Source organism: Chenopodium album, chromosome 10 (genome assembly GCF_948465745.1).
Source record: "Chenopodium album chromosome 10, dcCheAlbu1.1, whole genome shotgun sequence".
NCBI classification, from domain to species: domain Eukaryota; kingdom Viridiplantae; phylum Streptophyta; class Magnoliopsida; order Caryophyllales; family Amaranthaceae; genus Chenopodium; species Chenopodium album.
In genome coordinates, this window is record NC_137843.1 from 1,544,604 (window position 1) to 1,565,968 (window position 21,365).

The 21,365-nt window shown below is 32.5% G+C and overlaps 2 protein-coding genes and 1 pseudogene across 2 annotated transcripts; 2 read left to right on the forward strand and 1 right to left on the reverse strand.

The window, feature by feature from the left end:
- The first annotated feature begins 1,927 nt into the window (after nucleotides 1-1,927).
- LOC145563051 (scarecrow-like protein 32 pseudogene) lies at nucleotides 1,928-3,623 on the forward strand (annotated as a pseudogene).
- A 3,280-nt stretch (nucleotides 3,624-6,903) lies between these two features.
- On the forward strand, nucleotides 6,904-8,984 carry LOC145563052 (uncharacterized). The gene is made up of 2 exons (XM_081623460.1): nucleotides 6,904-7,034; nucleotides 7,398-8,984. The coding sequence occupies exon 2, from the start codon at nucleotides 7,542-7,544 to the stop codon at nucleotides 8,658-8,660; it is 1,119 nt and encodes a 372-aa protein (XP_081479586.1). The 5' UTR covers nucleotides 6,904-7,034; nucleotides 7,398-7,541; the 3' UTR covers nucleotides 8,661-8,984.
- A 2,394-nt stretch (nucleotides 8,985-11,378) lies between these two features.
- Nucleotides 11,379-13,619, reverse strand: LOC145561878 (peroxidase 50-like). Its single transcript, XM_081622004.1, has 4 exons — nucleotides 13,292-13,619; nucleotides 12,999-13,199; nucleotides 12,695-12,860; nucleotides 11,379-11,986 (listed from the first exon to the last, which is right to left on the reverse strand). Exons 1-4 carry the CDS (start codon nucleotides 13,508-13,510, stop codon nucleotides 11,580-11,582), a joined length of 993 nt encoding a protein of 330 aa, XP_081478130.1. The 5' UTR covers nucleotides 13,511-13,619; the 3' UTR covers nucleotides 11,379-11,579.
- Between the last annotated feature and the right edge of the window lie 7,746 nt (nucleotides 13,620-21,365).

Sequence of the window (21,365 nt, forward strand, 5' to 3'; positions counted from 1 at the left end):
TAGATCAGCGTTCATATAAGGTTAAAGTTTAATCAAATCAGACAATTTGATCAGTTCGGTTATGATTAACAAAAAAGTAAGTTCAAACCTAATCATATGAGAAAAAATAAGATGAACTAAACATAACCAAATTTATTATGGAGTATCGATTTGGATTGTACTATCTATCTAGGATTCTAGGTCAACTATCTAGTGAATGTAAAATAAAATAAAAGGAGGTATTTCTTATACAGGACTGCTGGCTAAGGTGGGGTTAGTGGAGCTGTCTATTTAAGGTGGGGTTTGTAGGTTAGGGTACATAAGCAAGTCGGCAAGTTTGAGTTAGTTGGCCTAAGCAATTAAAAACAGATGTTATGATGTGAAATTGAGTATCACGTGTTGAGGATTTTAGTATAACATGCTTATGCTCCAGCTTATCTGATCATTTTATCTCCTATGATTTCATTTTGTTGTATTTGTTTATACAGACAAAAACATAAATCACACTGATTGGTGGATTTCTGTTTGATTTTTTTGTTTATAATCTCTTTTCAAACTTTTAAATTTTTGAAAAAAATAAGATAGGAAGTTATTGAAACATATTTGTAAAAGCATGCATTTTTTTTTTTTTTTTGGAGGAACTTTGTTTTCTTTTTCTAAATAAATTGTTTTTCATAATTGTGATACTAGAGATGGAAGGATATTGGCTGAAAAATAAATAATTGAATATCTTTTAGGAATTTTGCAAATAAATGTAGATCAAGATGTTGACAAGCCATAAGGTGACAACAAACCTAAATTCTTGTACTCAAATAAGCTTTGGGGAATATATATAAAAGAAAGGTAGTGGTTGAGTTAAATTTAATACAATATACTCCTTAGTTTGTTAGGATTTGCTTAATTTAATTTAGGCTATTTTCTCATCAGATTATTTTCAGTTCAGTCAGTTCAGCTCTAATAAGTTCAGTTCAGTTCACTTCACTTCACTTCAGCTCCTAACTTCCTTCTCTCATAAAATATTCATTTAAGTTCAGTTCAGCTCTAATAAGTTCAGTTCAGTTTAGCTCATTTCAGTAAATGAGAACATGCCCCTTATGCATGCATGAGAATTTGGTACGAATTTCATTATGTATGAATAAGACATCTAAATCATTAAATTGTTCTAAAATAAAGATATAATTTTAGTTTAGAGCTTATATTTATCAATGAACATATTATATCGTTTACTCACAAACTTAATCCATATTATTCAAATCGAATTGACTTTTACGTGATTTGAATGACTAACCATGATTGTGTTTATAAGTAGTCACATTAGCACAAGTACACCAATTTACACAAAATATAATAAATTTATAATCCAAGTCAATACCTTAAACTCACGAGCTTAATTATCTAATAATAACAATTAACATACTCTTTCTTATTATTGATTCATTTCTCTCTCCTAGATTCATCTTCCCTCTTATATAACAAGCATAATTGTACCCTTTGAAGAAGTCCCATAAGTTTCATCTTCTCCCATAATTATTCTAAAAGCAAAATAAACCAATAAATTTCTATTTCCATTTTGCTTGGTTAAAATGAGAAAGATCTACTTTACCTATTTTAGACCACAAAATTTCAAAATTCATTACAAAAACATCAGACAACCTTTTCTTTCCATTTATCATCAGTTTTCATAGATATATTACTTTCAATCACAGAACTTTTTTTTTTTTGTTCTCTCTCATTTTATTTTTGTCTTCAATTAAAAAAAATAAAAAAATAAAAAAGCTGAAGTGTCAATTTCTTCGATTCGTTTTGCCCCAAAAATATTTCTTTTGGATCGTCTCCCTATGTTTTGCTAAGCCACCCATTACTAGTTCTATCCTCCCTTTGTCTCGTCTCTTTCTTTCTCTGATCATTTTTCTCTCTCTCTCTTTTTTTGGTGTGAACTTATATTCAAAACCCAAAAAAATTCAATCTTACATCAATAATAATGATGCAATTTACTGAAATTTCAAATTTCCCAACACCAAATACAATTTCTCTCCATCAAACTACAACCATGATGAATAGAATTAGGCCTTGGCCTGGTTTTACGACTTCGAATCAAAACACTTCCTCTTCTTCTTCGTCATCTTTAAACAAAAATAATTATAATTTAGGTGATGCTAATTATATGGAACAACTTTTAGTACATTGTGCTCAAGCTATTGATAACAACGACGCTACTCCTGCTCAACAAATCCTTTGGGTTCTTAACAACATCGCCCCGCCTGATGGCGACTCTAATCAACGACTCACTTGCGCTTTCCTCCGCGCTCTCATCCTTCGCGCTGCTCGTACCCCCGCTTGTAAGTTCGTACTCAACTCCGCCACTAGCAACAACAACAACAACGTCGACGACGACAACAGTATTACTACTAGTAATAATAATACTAATAATAGTAATACTAGTAGTAGTATAGCTTGTGGTATGAACCTGAATATACACAAGTTCTCTCTTCTGGACTTGGCTAATTTTGTCCACTTAACACCGTGGCACCGCTTTGGGTTCACTGCGGCGAACTCAGTCATCCTAGAAGCCATTGAGGGTCGCACTGGGGTCCACATCGTGGACCTCAGTGTCACTCATTGCATGCAAATTCCTACTCTTATTGACTCCATTGCTACTCGTTACCAAGGTAGGCAACCCCCCACGGTTACACTAACCGTGGGGGCGTTTACCCAACAAGGTCCGCCTATGTTTGATTTTGTTTGTTATGATGATCTTGGTGTAAAGCTTATTAACTTTGCCCGCTCTAAGGGGGTGGTGCTCGAGTTTAAGGCCGTCCCCACCACCCCCTCGGATGGGTTTGCCTCCGTCCTAGACGAGGTCAGGACGAGGCAAGAACAAATGAGATTTCTCTATGGAAACCCTCATCATCACAATGAAGATTTAGAAGACGAAGCTTTGATCATAAATTGTCAAATGTCATTACATTACTTAAACCACACAGAGCCAGAAGAGGACCCTAGTGTGGTGATGTCAATGAGGTCGATGTTTTTTAAGGCATTACGGAGTTTGTCCCCGACAATGGTGGTGGTTGTAGAGGAAGACGTAGATTTTACGACTAGGAATCTTGTTGGAAGGCTAAGATCTGCGTTTAATTATTTTTGGATACCGTTCGATACGGTGGACACGTTCTTGCCGAGGGGGAGTAAGCAAAGAGAGTGGTACGAGGCCGATATTTGTTGGAAAATTGAGAATGTGATATCTCATGAAGGGGATCAGAGGGTGGAGAGGCAGGAGCCGAGGACACGGTGGTCACAACGGATGATGGAGGCGGAGTTTAGGGCGGTCGGGTTCATGGGAGAGGCGATGACGGAGGTGAAGGCAATGCTAGAGGAACATGCTACAGGGTGGGGGTCTAAGAAAGAAGAGGAGGATATTGTGCTCACTTGGAAAGGTCATAATGTTGTTTTTGCTACTGCTTTGGTACCTTCTTAAATTACTTCAGTACGTACTAATAATATATGAGTAGTCATTAACATTCTTAGTCAGTGTTTGATGTTGTGTTTGATTATTAGCTAGCTTCATCCTTATTCAGCCAAAATTGATAATTCAGTAAATTGACGCCTAACTATTCCCCGCGTCTTATTATTCTAAGCTGTTTCTATTTTTGAAACTTTGAAAGCATGATTTTTGTCATTTTTGTAAGTTCGTGTCAATTTCTTTTAACATTTTCTTTCTTTGCCAATTATTTTCAAACTAGCTTGCTCATTAATTAATTTAAACACGTATGTTTCTCGTCAATAAATAAAAAAAAAAAACACATATATGTTCAAGAAATATAGTATTGTTGTTCATCATATGGAAATATGTACTCCTTGTAAAATTAAATAATACTGACTGAATTGATACACTCCTATAAAATTAGATAATAGGACGCAAACAAACAAATAAAAAATAGGAGTAACATTTTAATTCCATTCGTTTAATTAGATATAGTATTTGGATCAAACAATTGAAATGTGTCAAAGTAGTGAAGGACCAGTATAAAAAAAGAAGCAAAGGTATTGGAATCTATCCAATGTGACAAGCAGAAATAGATAAAAATCATTAATTAGTACAGTTGTAAAATAGAGTAATACAGTGATGTGTTCAGTACCCAACTTACAAAGGTAGTTGGCATTCTTGGCAAGTCCCAAAAGAATTAACCAAGTCACTTGTTGCGAGTGTCGTAGATTGTGTCATATCAATCCGATTCTAGTCTAGGTTACATTTATTCAAACTAACACCTATATCCGCGGCAAAAAGTTTGTTTACTAAGTTACCAGATTCTTTCCCAGTTTGGCCTAGCTCTTTACGTCACAAACCAAAAATTTAGATACATTGATGAGAAAGTGGTCAAACTTTGAGAGCACTACCGTGTAAATGTGTAGTACTTGATATGGTTGTTGGTCGTGTGGGACTGTGTCTCTTATCGAGCATGTGTATGTTTGAATATGCTTGATTTAAGGCCAATCTTACTAGCTTTGTGTTGTTTAGGTTTATTTATTTATTTTTAAACAGTCTTATCATAGACTTTACAGTTCAAGCTCATGTGCCACATTATATTGTTTTACTAATTTTATCTTCCTTTGTCAGTTTATCTAGCCAACCTACAAGTCGGCAGAAAGTAAAGACATGCATGCAAATAATTTTGATGAAAAATACTAAGCTTAGTGGAACAAAAGATATTTAGATAACCAAAACAAATGATTAGTTATTAATTATTTTTCATCAAATAGGAGATATATAGTTCAATCATCAAGTATATACTTTCATTATTAGAGCAATTGGTAAAGGTAGAGAAATTGAAGTAAATAAGATAGAATTAAAGCTGGACCATTAATCAAGTTGCTGTCTTGCTGATAATAGTGGACAAGCGTTCAGCAACGGAATGTAGGCGCTAACGTAGCAAGGGACTAATATAAGTGGCTAGTATCCGCAAAATTTATTGACTTTGGATAACAAAGGATAAAAAAGAATGCAAATTGACAAATGAGTTCAAAAATGATATGCTATATCATATGCAAGTTCAATGTGATCACTTCTTCTAGTTACTTGCCTTCGTCACGCTGAATGTGAGAGTGACCATCTTAGGATAATGCTTAGGGTTTATTTTTTGGCTTTACGTATACAAGGATATGATGCTTTTTTCATTTGGATTTTAAAGATGTGGCTTATAATAATACAGGCCAATGACAAGTTAATTGAACTTTATCATTACAAATAAAAGTGGCAGTGAAAATGACTAGTACAACTCAAACCTCGTCAATAATCTTTACAACGACTGCTAAATCGTTCAAAATGTTTATAAATAACCTTGAAATTTCTTGCTTTCAATTTAGACGATGATAAGTAGTAATCAGAACTCCAAGACACAGTCAAACCAGAATGAGTTCAATTCACATGAAATGCACTTATTTGAGCTTTTCCAATCTTTATTTATTTATTTATTTATTTTTTTTTGAAAGAAATCTTTATTTATTTTAGTCATATATTGAGTTTGTGTATGCTGTTCTTCTAAATCTTGATTTATACATATATGTCTCCAAACTTTCTTATAACTACTCCCTCCGCCCTCTTTTATAGTGCTCATTTGGACTTTCATGTTTGCCAATGCAACACTTTGACCATAAATATCGTTAGTTGCTTATTAGTAAAAAATATAACAATTGAATATTAATAATCTATTCATCAAGATGAATCAAATAAGACGCAACATGACTATGTTATGTCTTATATATTAAGAGTAATTTAGAAGATTATCTCATATTATGAAAAGTATCAAGATTCCAAATGAGAGCTATAAAAAGGGGCGGAGGAAGTAGTACTTATTAACTTTTATATTAAAAAATAAATAATACTTGTATGTCGTAATACATTATACGCTTACATAAAAATATTATATCAAGCATTAATTTAGTATAGGAATTTTGCAATTCTTTTTGATGTTTTAATGAGATTAGATCGTTAACACTCTCACTCTCACTCACATCTGAATTTCCTTTTACGAGGATCAGATTATCACCACTATCCGATCTCAACAATTTAATTTGGACCCATAATTCACCACAATATTTGTACTCCCTCCGTCCCTAAAACTTCGATCTTTTTGGGTTGATTTCGCGGTTATTAAGAAACTTAAATAAAAAGAAAGAAAAACATATTGAAACGATAAATTTACATGCATGGGGTTTGTAAAAAAGTAGAGAGATAAAATATAAAAAATATATGAAAAAATAAAATTTTATATGGAAAAGCTAATTTTGCACAAATATTGTTGTAACTTGATGGGTATTTAATGCAAATAGATCAATTATTTTGGGACTAAAATTAGGCTAAAAGGGTCGAAGTTTTGAGGACGGAGAGAATACAAATAAAATGTGTTGTCAAAATGAAGCATTGCCCACAATTTCTAAAAATAAACTCAAATACTACCTCCGTTACTATTATTTGCAATGATAAGACATTTTTCCTCTCTACTTTATGTCAAATCGTTGCAAATAATATGTAACGGCGGTAGTAATACACTTATTCTATTAGTGACTCATGTGTAACTACTAGCATTAACTAATTAGCCACCAAAGAGGCAAAGACCATTATGTATTTTAAGTATTTATGTATGTGTGTGTGATTTTTCCTTTCTAGGAGTATTTAAAAAAAAAATAATAGTAAGAAAAAAACCTTGATTGAGTTTGACTTCCAAGTTCCAACATATCTGAGTTAACAAAGAATGACAACAAATGATTGGGTATTGTTCCAATCAAAGGTAACCAAAGACACAACATATCATCATATCATACACATTGACAATTCAACCCTTACCTTAAAAATAAACCCACGTGCGTTTTTAAACTTTGACTCCTTATGACTTTCAGAACCTTCTTAGAGTCTCTCTCTTTACAACCCGTAAAATTGCCCTAAAATTATTTTCCCTTTTTCTCTCTCTTTCCCCTATCGCGATAACTTTGATTAAGCAGCTCATCTAATTTTCTACTTTCAATTTCATCAATTTCTGCATTCTTCTTAACTTATTCAGGTTAGTCCGCTTTTAATTTCTCTTTTTTGTTTTGTTTATGAATTTGATTTTTTCGATCCCAATTTTGGTATTCTAGGGTTTTTGATTTTGATCTTTTTGATCGAACTTTGAATCTGCTTTATTGGGTGTTGGAATTTCGATTTGGTTCTTGAATTGCTTGGTTATTGATGATTTGTAGCTTAATTCTTGTGATTTATGTTGAATTTGAGATGAATTTCTAATTTTGCTGGCGAATTCTTTCGCTGCTTGAATATGAACACTAATTTGAGGGTTTTCATGTTGATACTTGGTTGTTTGATGAAAACATTGAAATTTGAGCTTAATTTTGATATGGGTTTTGTTTGTTTTTGTTTGTGGATTCAGTATTCTGGGTTTATTCGACAACACTGTTGTTCTTGCTCGATGGCTGATCTAATTAGAAGATTAGGGTTTGGAATTTTAATTATAGACGCTGTTTCTTTTTGAAGTGCGATTAATAATTTCTGTGGAATTAGGGTTTAAATTTTGATGGTTGTAAGAAATATGGAAATCAAAATGCCGGGTGATCGGCATTTTGATAGGATTGGCATATTAGAGATCAAAATTCAGATTAGTAGGAAAGTAGGAAGTCAGAGGGCTGAGAAGTACTTTGGTCTGTTGGACAGCTTTTTCGGCCTCAAAATCGGAAAGTCCGAGTTTGATAAAAGCTGCATTGCTGCAATTGGGCGGGAAAACATCAGCCTGCACAATCGCCTGATTAAATCCATTCTTAAGAATGCTTGTCAATCAAAGACACCTCCCTCGAAAAGAAGCAAATTGGAGAGTCCCGTTGTTGATAAAGTTGCTAATGGGTATCAAAGAAGTTGCCTTCAATCTCTCTGTAGGGATGTGTTGCCATTGTCTCCTCGCAAGGGAAGGACTCCTTGTTTCCGTGATCGTAAAAGCAAGGACCGTCCTAGCCCACTTGGCCCTCATGGGAAGCCCAATGCTGTTGAGGCGTGTAAGGATTTGGGCCATAAGATTCTAGAGCAGCAAAGTGCTACAGAGTTGCTGTCTTTAGGTAGCAGACCTATTGAGGTCAACTCTGTGGAAGATGGGGAAGAAGTTGATCAGGCAGCAATTAGCCCGGGAATTCACAGCAGGAGTCCTGTCACGCCACCTCTAGGAATTCCTTGGAATGGAAAAGGAAACCGGAAAGTTATCAGCAGTTTATCATCGTCTAGTTTATCATCTTCTAGAATTCCTGTTGAATCGTGTCATGGAGATGGCGAGCTACCCAACACAAGCTCTTTAAGGAAGCGATTGGAGCAGAAATTGGAAAAGGAAGGGTTGAGTATTTCACTGGATTGTGTGAATCTGTTGAACAATGGGTTGGATACTTACTTAAAGAGGTTGATAAAGCCCTCACTAGAATTGGCTAGTTCAAGGAATGGAAGCAAACCACAAAAAATGAGTGCTGAGGGTGTTTATGGCCTAAATGGACTTTGGCCTGTAAAATACTTACAAAGTCCATCCATATCTTCTTCTGTTTCTCTTTTGGACTTTCGAACTGCTATGGAGTTGAATCCACAAGTACTTGGAGAAGATTGGCCAACGCAGCTCGAGAAGGTCTGCCTTCGAGAGTTTGAAAGTGGGATTAGTGATTAGTTTGGAGAAGATATGTGGGGTAAAATATGTTTTTGATAGGAACGAGGTGCTGCTTTGTTGATAGAATAACCTCTAACATTGATTTAAACCTCAGTAGATTTATCAGCAGTGATCCAGTGTAAAATTGCCGGGAATTTTTGGATTAAGTCGATTCCATTGTATATACACCATCAAAATGGTATGTAGCAGGATTATTGTTGGGGAAATGGGGGTGACGAGATATAAATAGGAAACCATTGTAAGATTTTTGTTACTAATACTATTTGGGGCTCTCTGAATAATATAAGTGTCTGATTCTTCCCACGTTTGTTCAATGCTGGGTACTCTTCTTTTCCTTGTTGATTATTCCAAACGTTTTTTGTTCTAAGAAATCAAGTGCAGAAAAGTATATTCTGAGAACAAACACAATAATATAACTTCTGAGTTCAAACAGCTTGTCATCGTAAAGATTTTAATTGCAATACCAATCAAATGACGTTGCAATTGAACAGAAAACAAGAAAGGTATGGATTATATATTTCATTGATGCAAACGAGTTGATTTTTTTTTGTAAAGGAGACAAAATTTTGCTGCACTGCTTGTTTGCGTCAATGCATGCTTCTCAAATCTGTATATGGTCACAACTGTTGTGAAAGTCTTGCAGATCCTACAATTTGAGGCATTAACATTAGCCCAAGCAACAATGTCGTCCACACTGCTATGAACGAAGGAATTCTCCAGGTGCACATGAGTTTTTAATTTTTGGACCTCTAGATTCATATTATTAGTAGAATAAGTGTTATTCATATGAAATTTTGCGGGGACATGGTATGAAATATAAAGCCGGTTCAATTTTGACCGAGTACTTCATAATGAATCTGATGGTGGTGGCTACTGGTTTAAGACGTATAGGTCAAGTCAACAATCATTTACAAGTACTGTATTTAATTACTGTAATTTGCTGAGAATTTCTTCAGAAATCTGAATATCAGTGACATTAGTTGAGTACCTTTTGTACTCTGTAGCAGACTGTACCTTATGTTCAGTTACAAAACTTACAATTTAGTAATCTCACTTTATTTACACCCTGACTTATCATCAGAAAGGAATGTGTCAAGCATCGCGCACTTTATACTTAAGGTGTTAAGATGTTGGCTGTTGTCACATATAAATCTATTTTGTACATAGAGGTGTGTACTTATGAGATTCGGGATCTCCTCCTGGTGTAATAAATTGATTTAAGATAATATATCGGCTTTTAAGCTATCCAAACTCTCTCTTGCGTCGTTAGACTTGACTCGAACTAATGATGATTGTAGGGACAAAATATATTGCTCTAATTGAGCTAGAAATCTTTGGATTGTGGCAACTCAAACAATTACTTTTTTTTTTTAATTTTTAATTTTTTATTTTTTGAAACATACTCAAACAATTACTTAAAAGTATATACTCTGAGAACAAACGCCACAATTTACTCTCTCTCTCTCTCTCTTTTTTTTTTTTTTTGGGGTGAAAAAGAGGGGGAAGCCGTAAGAAACGGACTACAAAGCAAACACAAAACACACAGCACACAATGAAAAATAAGGCCACAATTTATTTACTTAATAAGTCAATACTTAACATTTGAGTTAAACTGCATGTCATTCTAAAGAATTCAATTGAGACACAAGTTATATTGTATTGAATAGAAAGAATGCAGTAATAGAGGAAACGAAGAAAACATATAAATTACATTACTGCACACAAATTGAGATAGATTCAGCTGAACTGCTTATTTGCTTCTTCAATGCATACTTTCTCAGATGTGCAAATGATCATGGAAAACCAGGGCCAACTCCAAAGTCTCCGGATCCAATAGAATTACAATTCTGCCCAAATGATTCATGCAGACAAAATCGTGAATTCATACAAGAGATAGTAAAAAATAAACAGACAAACATTAAGTTTAAGTCCTTTTTACTCAAACAGAATATATTGCAACCTTATGCTGCTACATAGAATGAATAGTGGAAAAGTTCTAAGAAGAATTAAATCATATTTGAACTTATGATTAGATCGATCAACATAAACATAGTTAGTGATTATCGATTCCCGGTGAAATGCAAACTAAGGGAATAGGGAGTATATCAAGAATTAAGGCAATGCAAAATAGTTACCGTGAAGTTGCAGTCTTTGAAAACTTGGTCTTGAAAATTAACTTGGGCTAATTCCCGGGGAATTCTTGTTGATGCTGAAATGTTAGGCATGATCATCAACATAAACACGAGTCCTAGCCATAGGGTAGTACACAATGCTACAATCAACCTAGGAAATCCAGAACACTTCAATAATTTCTGCATTTTTGTGTATAGATAGAAATAATAGGGAAATGTAATATAATTCAATCTGTCGGAAACAATTGTTTTTTTTTTTTTTTTTTTTTTTTGTTTTTCTTCTTCCTTTCATGATATTACCATCTTTTTGAAGGTTGAAATGGCAAAACTGGCCAGTTCTAATTACAGTATTAAAATTTAATTATTTGTTTATATTTTGGTACTCATGTATGATTGTAAAATCGATCGTGCTAAGCAGTATTCTTTATGTGAAGGATGTTTGGTTTGATTTTCTCTCAGTATGCTATTGGTTTATTGATAGTGACAAATAGGTACATCGAGTGTTCATATGAACATTGTTGAGAAATGAGACTTTTGTTAGGGGCTACTTCGTAACCTTTGTGATTAAATTTAAAAACAGAGGGAGTATTACTAATTATAGATCATGACTTAAAATCTTACAAATTCACAATTTTTAGAATTTACATACAAAAAAAGAAAAAGAAGTAATTCAATTTTTTCATTACTTCCTTTATTTCCAATAGAAAATATAACAAAAGAATACTTCTAGTAGTGTACACTTATACTAGTAGCTTGCTACCTAAAAGCGAATTCATCTACTAGAGTATTAGTTGAAGGCATCACATCGAACTCGAATATTACCATTCTTGGAATTCTTGACTCCGACCCGACCCAATTTGATCATGGACTGGGCAAAAGCCTGTTTAAAGCTTTGTGAATTTTGGGCCCAACTTGTAACAATGCCCCTAGTTCTTTTATCCGTATATAGGACTTGATCCGAAGTAAAAAGGCCCTTTCCATTTATCAAGTTTTTGTAGTAAGCGTTATCAAACACCCTAGGTGATTGTACATCCATGTTAACAGCAATTCTAGGATCCACATTTTTAGGGCACATACTTTGCAATTGGGCAGCAAATTGCGGGTTCAGGGTTGGGTCAATCGGGTTACTTGGTGTGAACCCGTATATCCGGTTAGAGAACTTGTTGCAGTGAGAAAATCCCACCGTATGTGCCCCTGTACATAATGAAAAGATTTAATAAAATGATAGAGAATTTGCGTACAATATTCAAATTGAAGTACTTTTCCAAGTAATAATTTTGTTGTATATGGGTGCAGCTAGTAACTCTTTGTGTCCAATAAAGCTAATTAACACAGAATCCATACAAAAGATCACGAGCAAAAGTTGAGTGTCGGTGTTTAATTTACTTTCGAAGGTCCAAATAATGTAGCTGACAAGAAAGGCTACATGCTATTGTGAAACCGTCCAAATTTTTGGGCCATCCAATTACGTAACGCATGTAATAATAATTTACCACTTTTTTCTAAAAGTAATAATCCGTATAAAGTTATCAAAAATTCAAAATACGAGTACTAGTACAATATGACCTATTAATCTATGAAAATATGAAATATACTTGTATTACGTAGCATTAATATGTTTTACTTGAATTTGAACTACTTATATTATACTCCGTAGAGAAAATTTTAAAATTGAGATTTGAATTATTTGTTTGTAGGACTAGCTAGTTGATGATGACATCTTATATCCAACTAATTATTATCTAGACTCGATCACGTGTTAGATTATGTATATGCATTACTTTTCAAAATTTCATATACTCTGTATAAGTCATCTATTAACGCAAACTAGTGGAAATACATTATACTTGGTATGTATTAATACTACTCCGTATCATATAAGAAAAAGAAGAGTAAGAGTACCTGAGAGAGCGACCATCTCAGGTTGGGAGAGGCCATTAGAAGCAAACAAAGAATTAAGGCTATTCAAATCATCTGAAGGTTGCGGTAATCTTCCATTTACACTTGTTGCTGTTGATACCAACCCGTCAAATCTTCCCAATTCTACTTGCCAAAACGGTCCACCAGACTACATTCATACACGACTGGGTTAATCATATAGATTAGTGATATACATACGTATTAATGTTTGATTTATCCTAGCCCAAATTAAAGTAGTAACTATGAACAATATTTACATTAATTTATTGAGAGTAGAGACACAAACCAGATTAACAACATCGCGAGTAGCAAGGGCAAGAATATCAGCACAAGAAACGTTATTAGTACATCCTGGAACAGCATCAACCGCGGCTTTTGCCTTAATCACGGTGTCAAAGCCATCTCCCGCTAGTGAAAGATTGTCGGGATGATCCTTTTCTGCCTTGTTGTTACTCGTCGATTGAATTATAACCGAAGCATCACATCCCTATTAGGAAAACAACAAGGCTTAAGGAATAAGGATAGGGAGGAAATAATTATTGAAGAAATCAAAGGTACGTACGATATAATAATACTTACATTCACAAAGCAATCATGGAAGAATAGGCGAAGAGTACCGGGGATAGTAACGAAGGTTTGCTGGATTTTCTTCTGCACGGCTTGCCTAACGATTTTTTCGACGTTAGGACATGTTTTTGCATAATAATTCGTACTAAGTGCAGTTGCTTTGTAAGGCGTAAATAAGCAGACTCCAATTAACAGGGCAGAAACTAAATTATAATGAAATCGATGACTCATTGTTTTGGTGTTTTTCACTATAAAGCTAGCTAATTTATTTCTAAGTTGTGTAGTGTGAAACGATATATATGTAGTTAAGTTTAATACAGTAGCTAATTATAGTGAGTGATATTAGTAAAATTATTATCATTAGGTGGGCATCACTTTGCCAGTTGGAGTAGAATCTTAGAGTAAACTTTACTGTCTGGCGGCATGTTCTAAGAATTATGACTGTTCTAAGAATTGTGACGATGAGAAGACGCCAACGTTGGATTTCTGATACGTCCATGCATGAATGATATATACAGACTAGATAAAGCTAACCTTACTAGAAGGACCCGATTTGAGACCCAATTTACACGAGAAAATGATATTCGAATGAATTGACTCGATCCAACCCCACCACCTCGAATAATGTAGTCTAAAAGTAGACAAATATGTAACATTAGAGGCATCATTGAGAATTTGAGACACATTAAACCACAAAAATAATGTACGGGTGCTGGCTTCTAAAAAGTGAAAACACACCCTAATATTAATTACGAGTAATCAAGTTACCCTATTATTAATTGAGAGTTATCAAGTTTATCATGGATAATATCAAAGAGAGGCTTGTGGGACAAATTATTAAGAATAGAGTTAAAGATTCGGCAAAGTACCCAAAAAGTGAGGGGAAGCGGCTAATTACTCCACTAAACTAGTACTAATTTCTGTGAAAAGTTGTCAGAATTGGGATACTAATCTATCATATGACAAAGATCCTTTACCTGCAAGATTGCTACCCCTGTCTTTTGAAAATTTTATTGGCCAATAAATCCGAAATTATTAGGAATGTCTATTTCATTATCTATGGCTAAGAACGTGGTCGACTTGGTCCACTTGGATATGTTTAATTTGTGAATCAGTCTATAATTCAAATTTCAACATCGACGTGCATCATACTTCATACTTCATACATATGGTTTTCGCATATTTTGCAATTATGTTCATACTTAAAGGAAATCCTTAGGCAACACTTTAATTTTACACTTGTTACAAAAAATACCAAGTTTACCGTGCTTATAGTTCAATTCTAGAAATGCAATACTTTTGAGTTCAATCCAACTTTGTACATTGAATGATTGCCATTGATCTTATATTATAAAGATGGAAAATAAAATGAGAATATTAAGTGAATCGTAAACACTTATGCCGACAAACAAACAAGTTTAATTATTCTCTACACTTGAAGTGTCTTCAGAATTCAAAACTGGGAGGAAATGAGGATTTAGGTTACATCTTACATGTATGAACTGGCATTTTGGAAGGAGCCTAATCTTAACTAACTCAAATTATTGTATGTCAATTATATGAGTATCTGCTGGTGAAGATAATTTAGTTTCCTATAAATTTATTATTTTTGCTGTTAGCTTAACTTGTTTCATAATATGCAATATCTTGTTGTTTAAAGAGTCAAATTAAAAGTTGAGTGTACAAAATACAGTACGCAAAAAAAATTGACAAGAATAGACCACGATAAACCACCTGGTTTAAATAAAATGTCTATTAAGAGATTAAAAATTCTAAAATCATGCAAATAAAGAAGATTACGAACTATCTTTATGAGTTGAGCTGGAAAGAAGATTGGATAATGAACATCCACATAAAGTGGTAGTCTTAATCATTAGGCAGAAGGAACGTTCCTCCCTGTGAGATCAATTCCCTGTTTTGACTTGTTATAGACTTTATAGTTATGTTTTTTGTAAAGTATCTTGTCCTATACCTTTTTAACATGTTAAATAAAACATGGAGTAGATGTTTCTTTTATCGAACCATATAAGATTTGTGATCAAGAGGTATTCATAGATAAATTAAAGATGTTTATTTTATATTTTCACATTTTATTAATGGTAGTAAATGACCATAAATGTATTTGATTATGTATTATTATTAAACACATGCATTTAAAGAGTTAAAACAGTAAAATCACATGGGTAATTAATTTTTACAAAGTTTAAATTTTAGAAGACCTCTCCATGTACTGTTTGTTTTTTCTTTTACATCGAGTACTCAAACTCAATGTTTTGACTCTTAGCTTAAATCAAGATGTTCCAGGCAAAAACGTCTTTTAAAAATTGAGGGAATATAATTACACCGTACTATTATTGGAAATATCAATTGGTTTATTGTGAAGTGTGGGTGTTTATCCACGATATCTTCACGAGTAAGATACACATAAAGGCTATTATCTTTACAGCAACATCTAATGTGCTTAATGTGTTGTATGGATTTTATTATGGGACAAAGCAGCTAGGCCAAAGTGTTTTGGCCATTAGCTAGGGTGTTGAAAGGGAACATAAAACTGGCATTCGATAAGACTTTTCTAGAGCCGTTGGAAGACGGGTTCAAATTACTTCCTTCTACAACATACTGTTGACATTTGACCAATAATTGGGAACCACAGGTTTTCAAATTGAACCCTCTAACATTTTAAGCTAATGCCACGTAAATGAAAGCAAAAAAAAAGGAAAAAAGATGACTAATGATTTGCAAGTGCCGTTTTAATTAGTGTTTTCTTGTTTATATATATATATATATATATATATATATATATATATATATATATATATATATATATATATATATACACACACACTTGTAAAAGAAAAGGTTTACTCTTAAAAAAAAACAATAATAAGATTATCCATAAACATGCATTCCACGAGAAATCTCATGGCATAACTTACATTACAAGATACGACCAAAGCTATACGGAACCAAAAGCGACCAAAATCCGATTAGGGCTCGGGGCTTCAGGCTTCCAAGGTTGTTCCAAAGAGTTAAAGGACGAAGTCGTTTTAGATCTTGTGAGTTGTGACTATACTCCTTGGGAACATTTTGATGGGCTGCAACCAAGAGACTATAAGTCAGAACATTTTATTGGGCTGCAACCTAGAGTAACTCTTTCTGGGCTTTGGTATCGTGAAACTGAAGTTTGGCCCATTTACACATGTGTAGATTATGCTTGGGCCAGGTCTCAAGCCACAGAAACAGGTAACTTTGGTCTTCCGTGACAGCATTTGTTAAAGGTTTCGGGCTGGTCCGTTTCTTCAAGTGGGCCGAGCCACGAGTGCTTTGTATTGATGATGCGTGATAAATCTCATACTAAAGCAAGTCTTTTTTTAACCCAAGTTGTTTGGTAATTACTTGTAACACTTTAATCGGACATGTATATGCATATCAACACATACAACAAACAACTTTGACTAGTAATACTCCGTACCGTATTTATGGATAATCTGAATTCATGTAACGCTACATATTAATGATATTACTGTCCTGTTGTCCATAAGACCATGAGTAATAAAATGAGAACAATTTTTTTAAAAAAAAAGAGACTAGGAAGCGCTTTTCACGAATGAAATTCTATTGAATAGAAAGATATACAAAGGAGTATATGTGTGGCTTAGAACTCATAGAAGAGTATATATGACACTTCTAATATCTCTCATTTTGTTTAATGAGTAAATAATTTTTTTTAAAAAATGTGACTAATAAAAGTGCTTCTAATGAAAAGGTCGTAATTTGATGAAGTGACAACCCTCAAAACGACAATACAAAGCAAAGAAGATAAATATTCTGTTATGGTTGGCTAGTGAGAGCTGATGCTGCCCCCCTCAAAAGCATAATCTTCTTCTTTCATTGATTAAATGATGCGATCCTCCAATTATTAGCCGTAAAATTACATTTGTTTAATTAATTATCTTTGTCATTATCACTAATCACTTGATTATTTTATTAACAAGGATTCGAAACTCGTCAGACTCGACTTGATAAGTTAGGCCAGTTTGGTAATAAAAAGGCATATTACAAGAAATCGTACGTATTTAGACGTTGAAAAATGTAAAGTACTATAAATTATTTCATGTTAATTTACTTTCTTGTGCTAATATTTTGCTTTCTAAAGTCGTTTTCCACTTCATATGATCAGTGACTATTGGATGATTATAATTGGAAGTTTGGCATGATTTGAAAAGTTAATTAATAAAGTTTCATACTACCTGTTTGATTTTACGTATTTTTACATTTAAAAAAAAAGTCCACCTCTTTAAGAACATGTACTTCTACTGAGTTATTAGTACTTACAATGGCTTGATCGTCAAATTTTTGACATTTTTTTTACTATGATAAGTGAAGTAGTAAAGGTTAACATATACTGCCTGTTTAACAATAGATTTAGGGTTACTGGGTAGTGGGCCCAGTAACATATTAATTGGACGGAAAATGTTAATGGGTAGTGCTATACAAATATTTCATAACTTGCGGGTAGTTCTAAACAAATAAAAAAACGGATAGTTGTTCACAAATAACCCTATTTTAAGGGTAGTTTTAGACAAAATTTTCTTTAATTTACGTATATGAAAATTAATTGTTCATATTTTAAATGTTATTAGATTAGTTTCAATAAATATTTTCAAAATATAATTTGAATTTTTTCAGTTAATTTATATCTATAAAATTTAATTAGTGTTGGTCGGTTGGAAAGTGGAATATTACTACTACTCACTCCGTTCAGAATAATTGACTCACTTTAACTTTTTTCACTATTTGTATATCAAGGTTGACTATAGTATATTTCATTAAATTATTAAATAATAATGATGATATTATGTAATTAAAATATTGTCAAATAGGTATTAATACAATATTTATAATCTCAACTTTTTTTTTTTAGTAACTTCTATTCATAATTGTTAGATATATAAGTTTATAGCTATATACTCCCTCCGTCCCTTTATTAGATGTCTTGCACTTATTACTCACAAAATAAAGAGCAGTATGCATCTAATTAAGGGACGGAGGGAGTAATACTTAAGATATTCACATTTACCGAATTGAGTTGAACTGAACTGAATAGAGCTGAAATGGATATTTTATGAGAGAAGGAAATTAGGAGCTGAATTGAAGTGAAGTGATTAGAGCTGAACTGAACTAAAATTAAGCTGAATTCAACAGGCTGTTAATGTATATACAAAATTGTTGACTTTTTTCTCATTTCCGTGCTAACTAAATGAACGACAAAAGGTGATTGATGATAGAGTGGTAGTGACTTTGGCAAAATCTTCTAGAGCTAAAGATACCAATTTTTTTTTTCAAAAATAAATAGACAAGTAGTGTAACAAAAGTAAAAAGATAGATATGTTCTAAATTTATCCCTAAAATTGGACCAATAATGGGGGTCCTAGGTGAGAGAATGAAGCAAACAAGCAATACTATCAAATATCAATCCATGCAAAAGACAAGCTATACAAGTCGTAATCTGCAACTACCTCAGCGTGCAATTGCAAATTAGAATTTCAATTGATTACGATAACACTATTGAAATCTAGACAAACCTCTTACCTAATTTAAATCAATATATTATATAGTATATGATCATCACTAAAATTTTATACTTTCCTAATATTAAGGAGACAAGAAATGACTAGTCAGCTACCTTAATATATGGATCCTCTTTCCAATTATTAAACTTTGTTATATTATTCTTAGTTCGAAGTTGAGCATATTGATTTGATTCTCATATATATTCTCCATTGCGTAGATAATAAGTGTAGGAGTTCATACTAGTTACTAGTCAAAGTTCATGTCATTTGTATAATTTTGTGGAGTGTTTTACACTATTTGAAAATTCTACACAATTTTTAAAATTAGGTCATACATAATTCGGAGAATATATATATATATATATATATATATATATATATATATATATATATATATATATATATATATATATATTATTGTTGATTTTGTCAAGGAATTTTGTGTGAGGATATGTTGAAACTGTACTCAAATACTTGCATATGTTAGATAAATGGTTGTATTGTAAAGATCGAAAGAGACTCAATTTGTTAACAATTGATTAAAACAAGATAATTAGTTTTGAAAGTCGTTATGGATGATTGCATGCTAGATTAATTGCCTATTAGCACGATAGCTGTTTCATTGGGGCTAAACTAGGGTGTATATCAGACATTATTATACTAAGATATACTTGTGTATATGTTCTGATAAAATAGTGAATAAGATAAGATTGTCTTAAAATTTAAAATGAAAACGTTCATCAAAGTATTAGCTCAGTACCTACCATAGACCTTATTATGCTTCAAACCAAACTAAGAAGTCGAATGGGTGTAACATAAAATTTGTGCGGGCATTGTTATACCCCCTTAACTCACTTAGATCAAACAAGCAAATTTCGAATTACATCTATCTTATCCTTGCTCTTCCAATTTCAAGCTATGTATACTTACATATTTCATACTTCGTGTGTGTATATATATATATATATATATATATATATATATATATATATATATATATTTCCATCTCTATTCTCTACGTACCCAAAACAATCAACGCATTATACAACTATTTACACGCAAGGATTGTGCTTCAGTAATAAGGCTCTCCCTCTAAATACAACATAATTCCAAAAAAAAAAAAAAAAATTGATTCTCTGGCCAATAACATCGTTATCCACCTAATGTAAACAAATAATTAGGGATTAAAATAATACGATAAAAGCGTTGTATAGATCAGAGATTCTTTGATCCTCCATGATTACTATAGTTAGGTATATATAATTACTCTAATTTAATCATAAAACCTTTAATCCCTTAACCGGCCAATATCGTAATGTGCCCGTGATCATGACAACAGAAATTAAAAGTAATCATATCCATTAATATAATTACTCTATTTTTGTATTTAATCAAGGTCTTAAGTACTCCTTGATCTTCTGCGAAGGTCAGAAAAAAGAATAATTATATGAGTTCCTAAGCACCCCACGCGTCAATTATAATAATCATATAATTAATTTTTATAATAAGGTGCTCTTAATTATATTCATCTCCTGATCCAATGAACCTGTTGAGGAATTGTTTTTAACATATGAAACAAATGAAGGTGCATTTTGAGCTGGCAAGTTAGCCCTTCAGGGAACATCCTAACCATAGTTCGTTTATTTTTATACTATATATGATCATATAATATAAAGTTTTATCTTTATTTTTTTTTTATATGAGATGATCATATAATAGGAGTATAAAGTATTTTTTGTTATGGCATGGAATTAAAACGGCCAATGGTTCATTATTTGTGGTTTAGATCTGAAGTTTATGTGATCAAGTATCTAACTTTTAGTTTATTGAAACTAAATCTTTTTAATTAAATGATAAGTTATTGGATTATTGCTAGAATTATGACACGAAATCAGCAAACTCAAGCGCCTAATAATATGATTAGGGAATATCTGATATAATTAATTAGCAAGAACATGATGAATCAGATTCATGAACATTTCAAGCAATGTGATTTGATAGAGAATATGCATATTGTGGTGTACTTAAAGTAACTAATGTCTAGTTGGATTGGATTCGCAATATAGTTTAAGGCATTAATATAAGATTTTAGATTAGCTTATCATTTCTTCTAAGTTTAGACATTTTGTTTTAGTTTAATGGATTATACTTAAAGGGATCGGAACCTTTTCACTTTGTTCTTAAATTTTGGGAGACTTTTTTCATGCAAATTTTTTTGATATTTTTTTTTAAAAAAAATTTTATTAAAGGTTTAAAATCAATCAGGTTCGTAAACTTTTTATAAGTACAATCTTTTTATCAATGTTGTCATGTCATTCTTTTAGTTTTAATTTCTAGTTGAGATTATGATGAGTTATTATATTGTAGAATATATTTTTAGTCAAAAGAAAGACTTTAATGTTATTTTTCAAGAAAGCTAATGATATTTTATGCGATGTGTATGGTGAAATTCCACTTAAATTTAACACTATATATTTGGTGACAAGTGAGAATACAATTTATGTGTTTAATAA

Bases quoted from the DNA above. Each gene is read 5' to 3' on its own strand.
- LOC145563052 (XM_081623460.1), top strand. From the start codon at position 7,542: ATGGTTGTAAGAAATATGGAAATCAAAATGCCGGGTGATCGGCATTTT.
- LOC145561878 (XM_081622004.1), bottom strand. From the start codon at position 13,510: ATGAGTCATCGATTTCATTATAATTTAGTTTCTGCCCTGTTAATTGGA. The intron at 13,200-13,291 runs GTAAGTATTATT...TTTTCCTAATAG, and splicing joins TCCATGATTGCTTTGTGAAT to GGATGTGATGCTTCGGTTAT. The intron at 12,861-12,998 runs GTTTGTGTCTCT...GTATGAATGTAG, and splicing joins CTCGCGATGTTGTTAATCTG to TCTGGTGGACCGTTTTGGCA.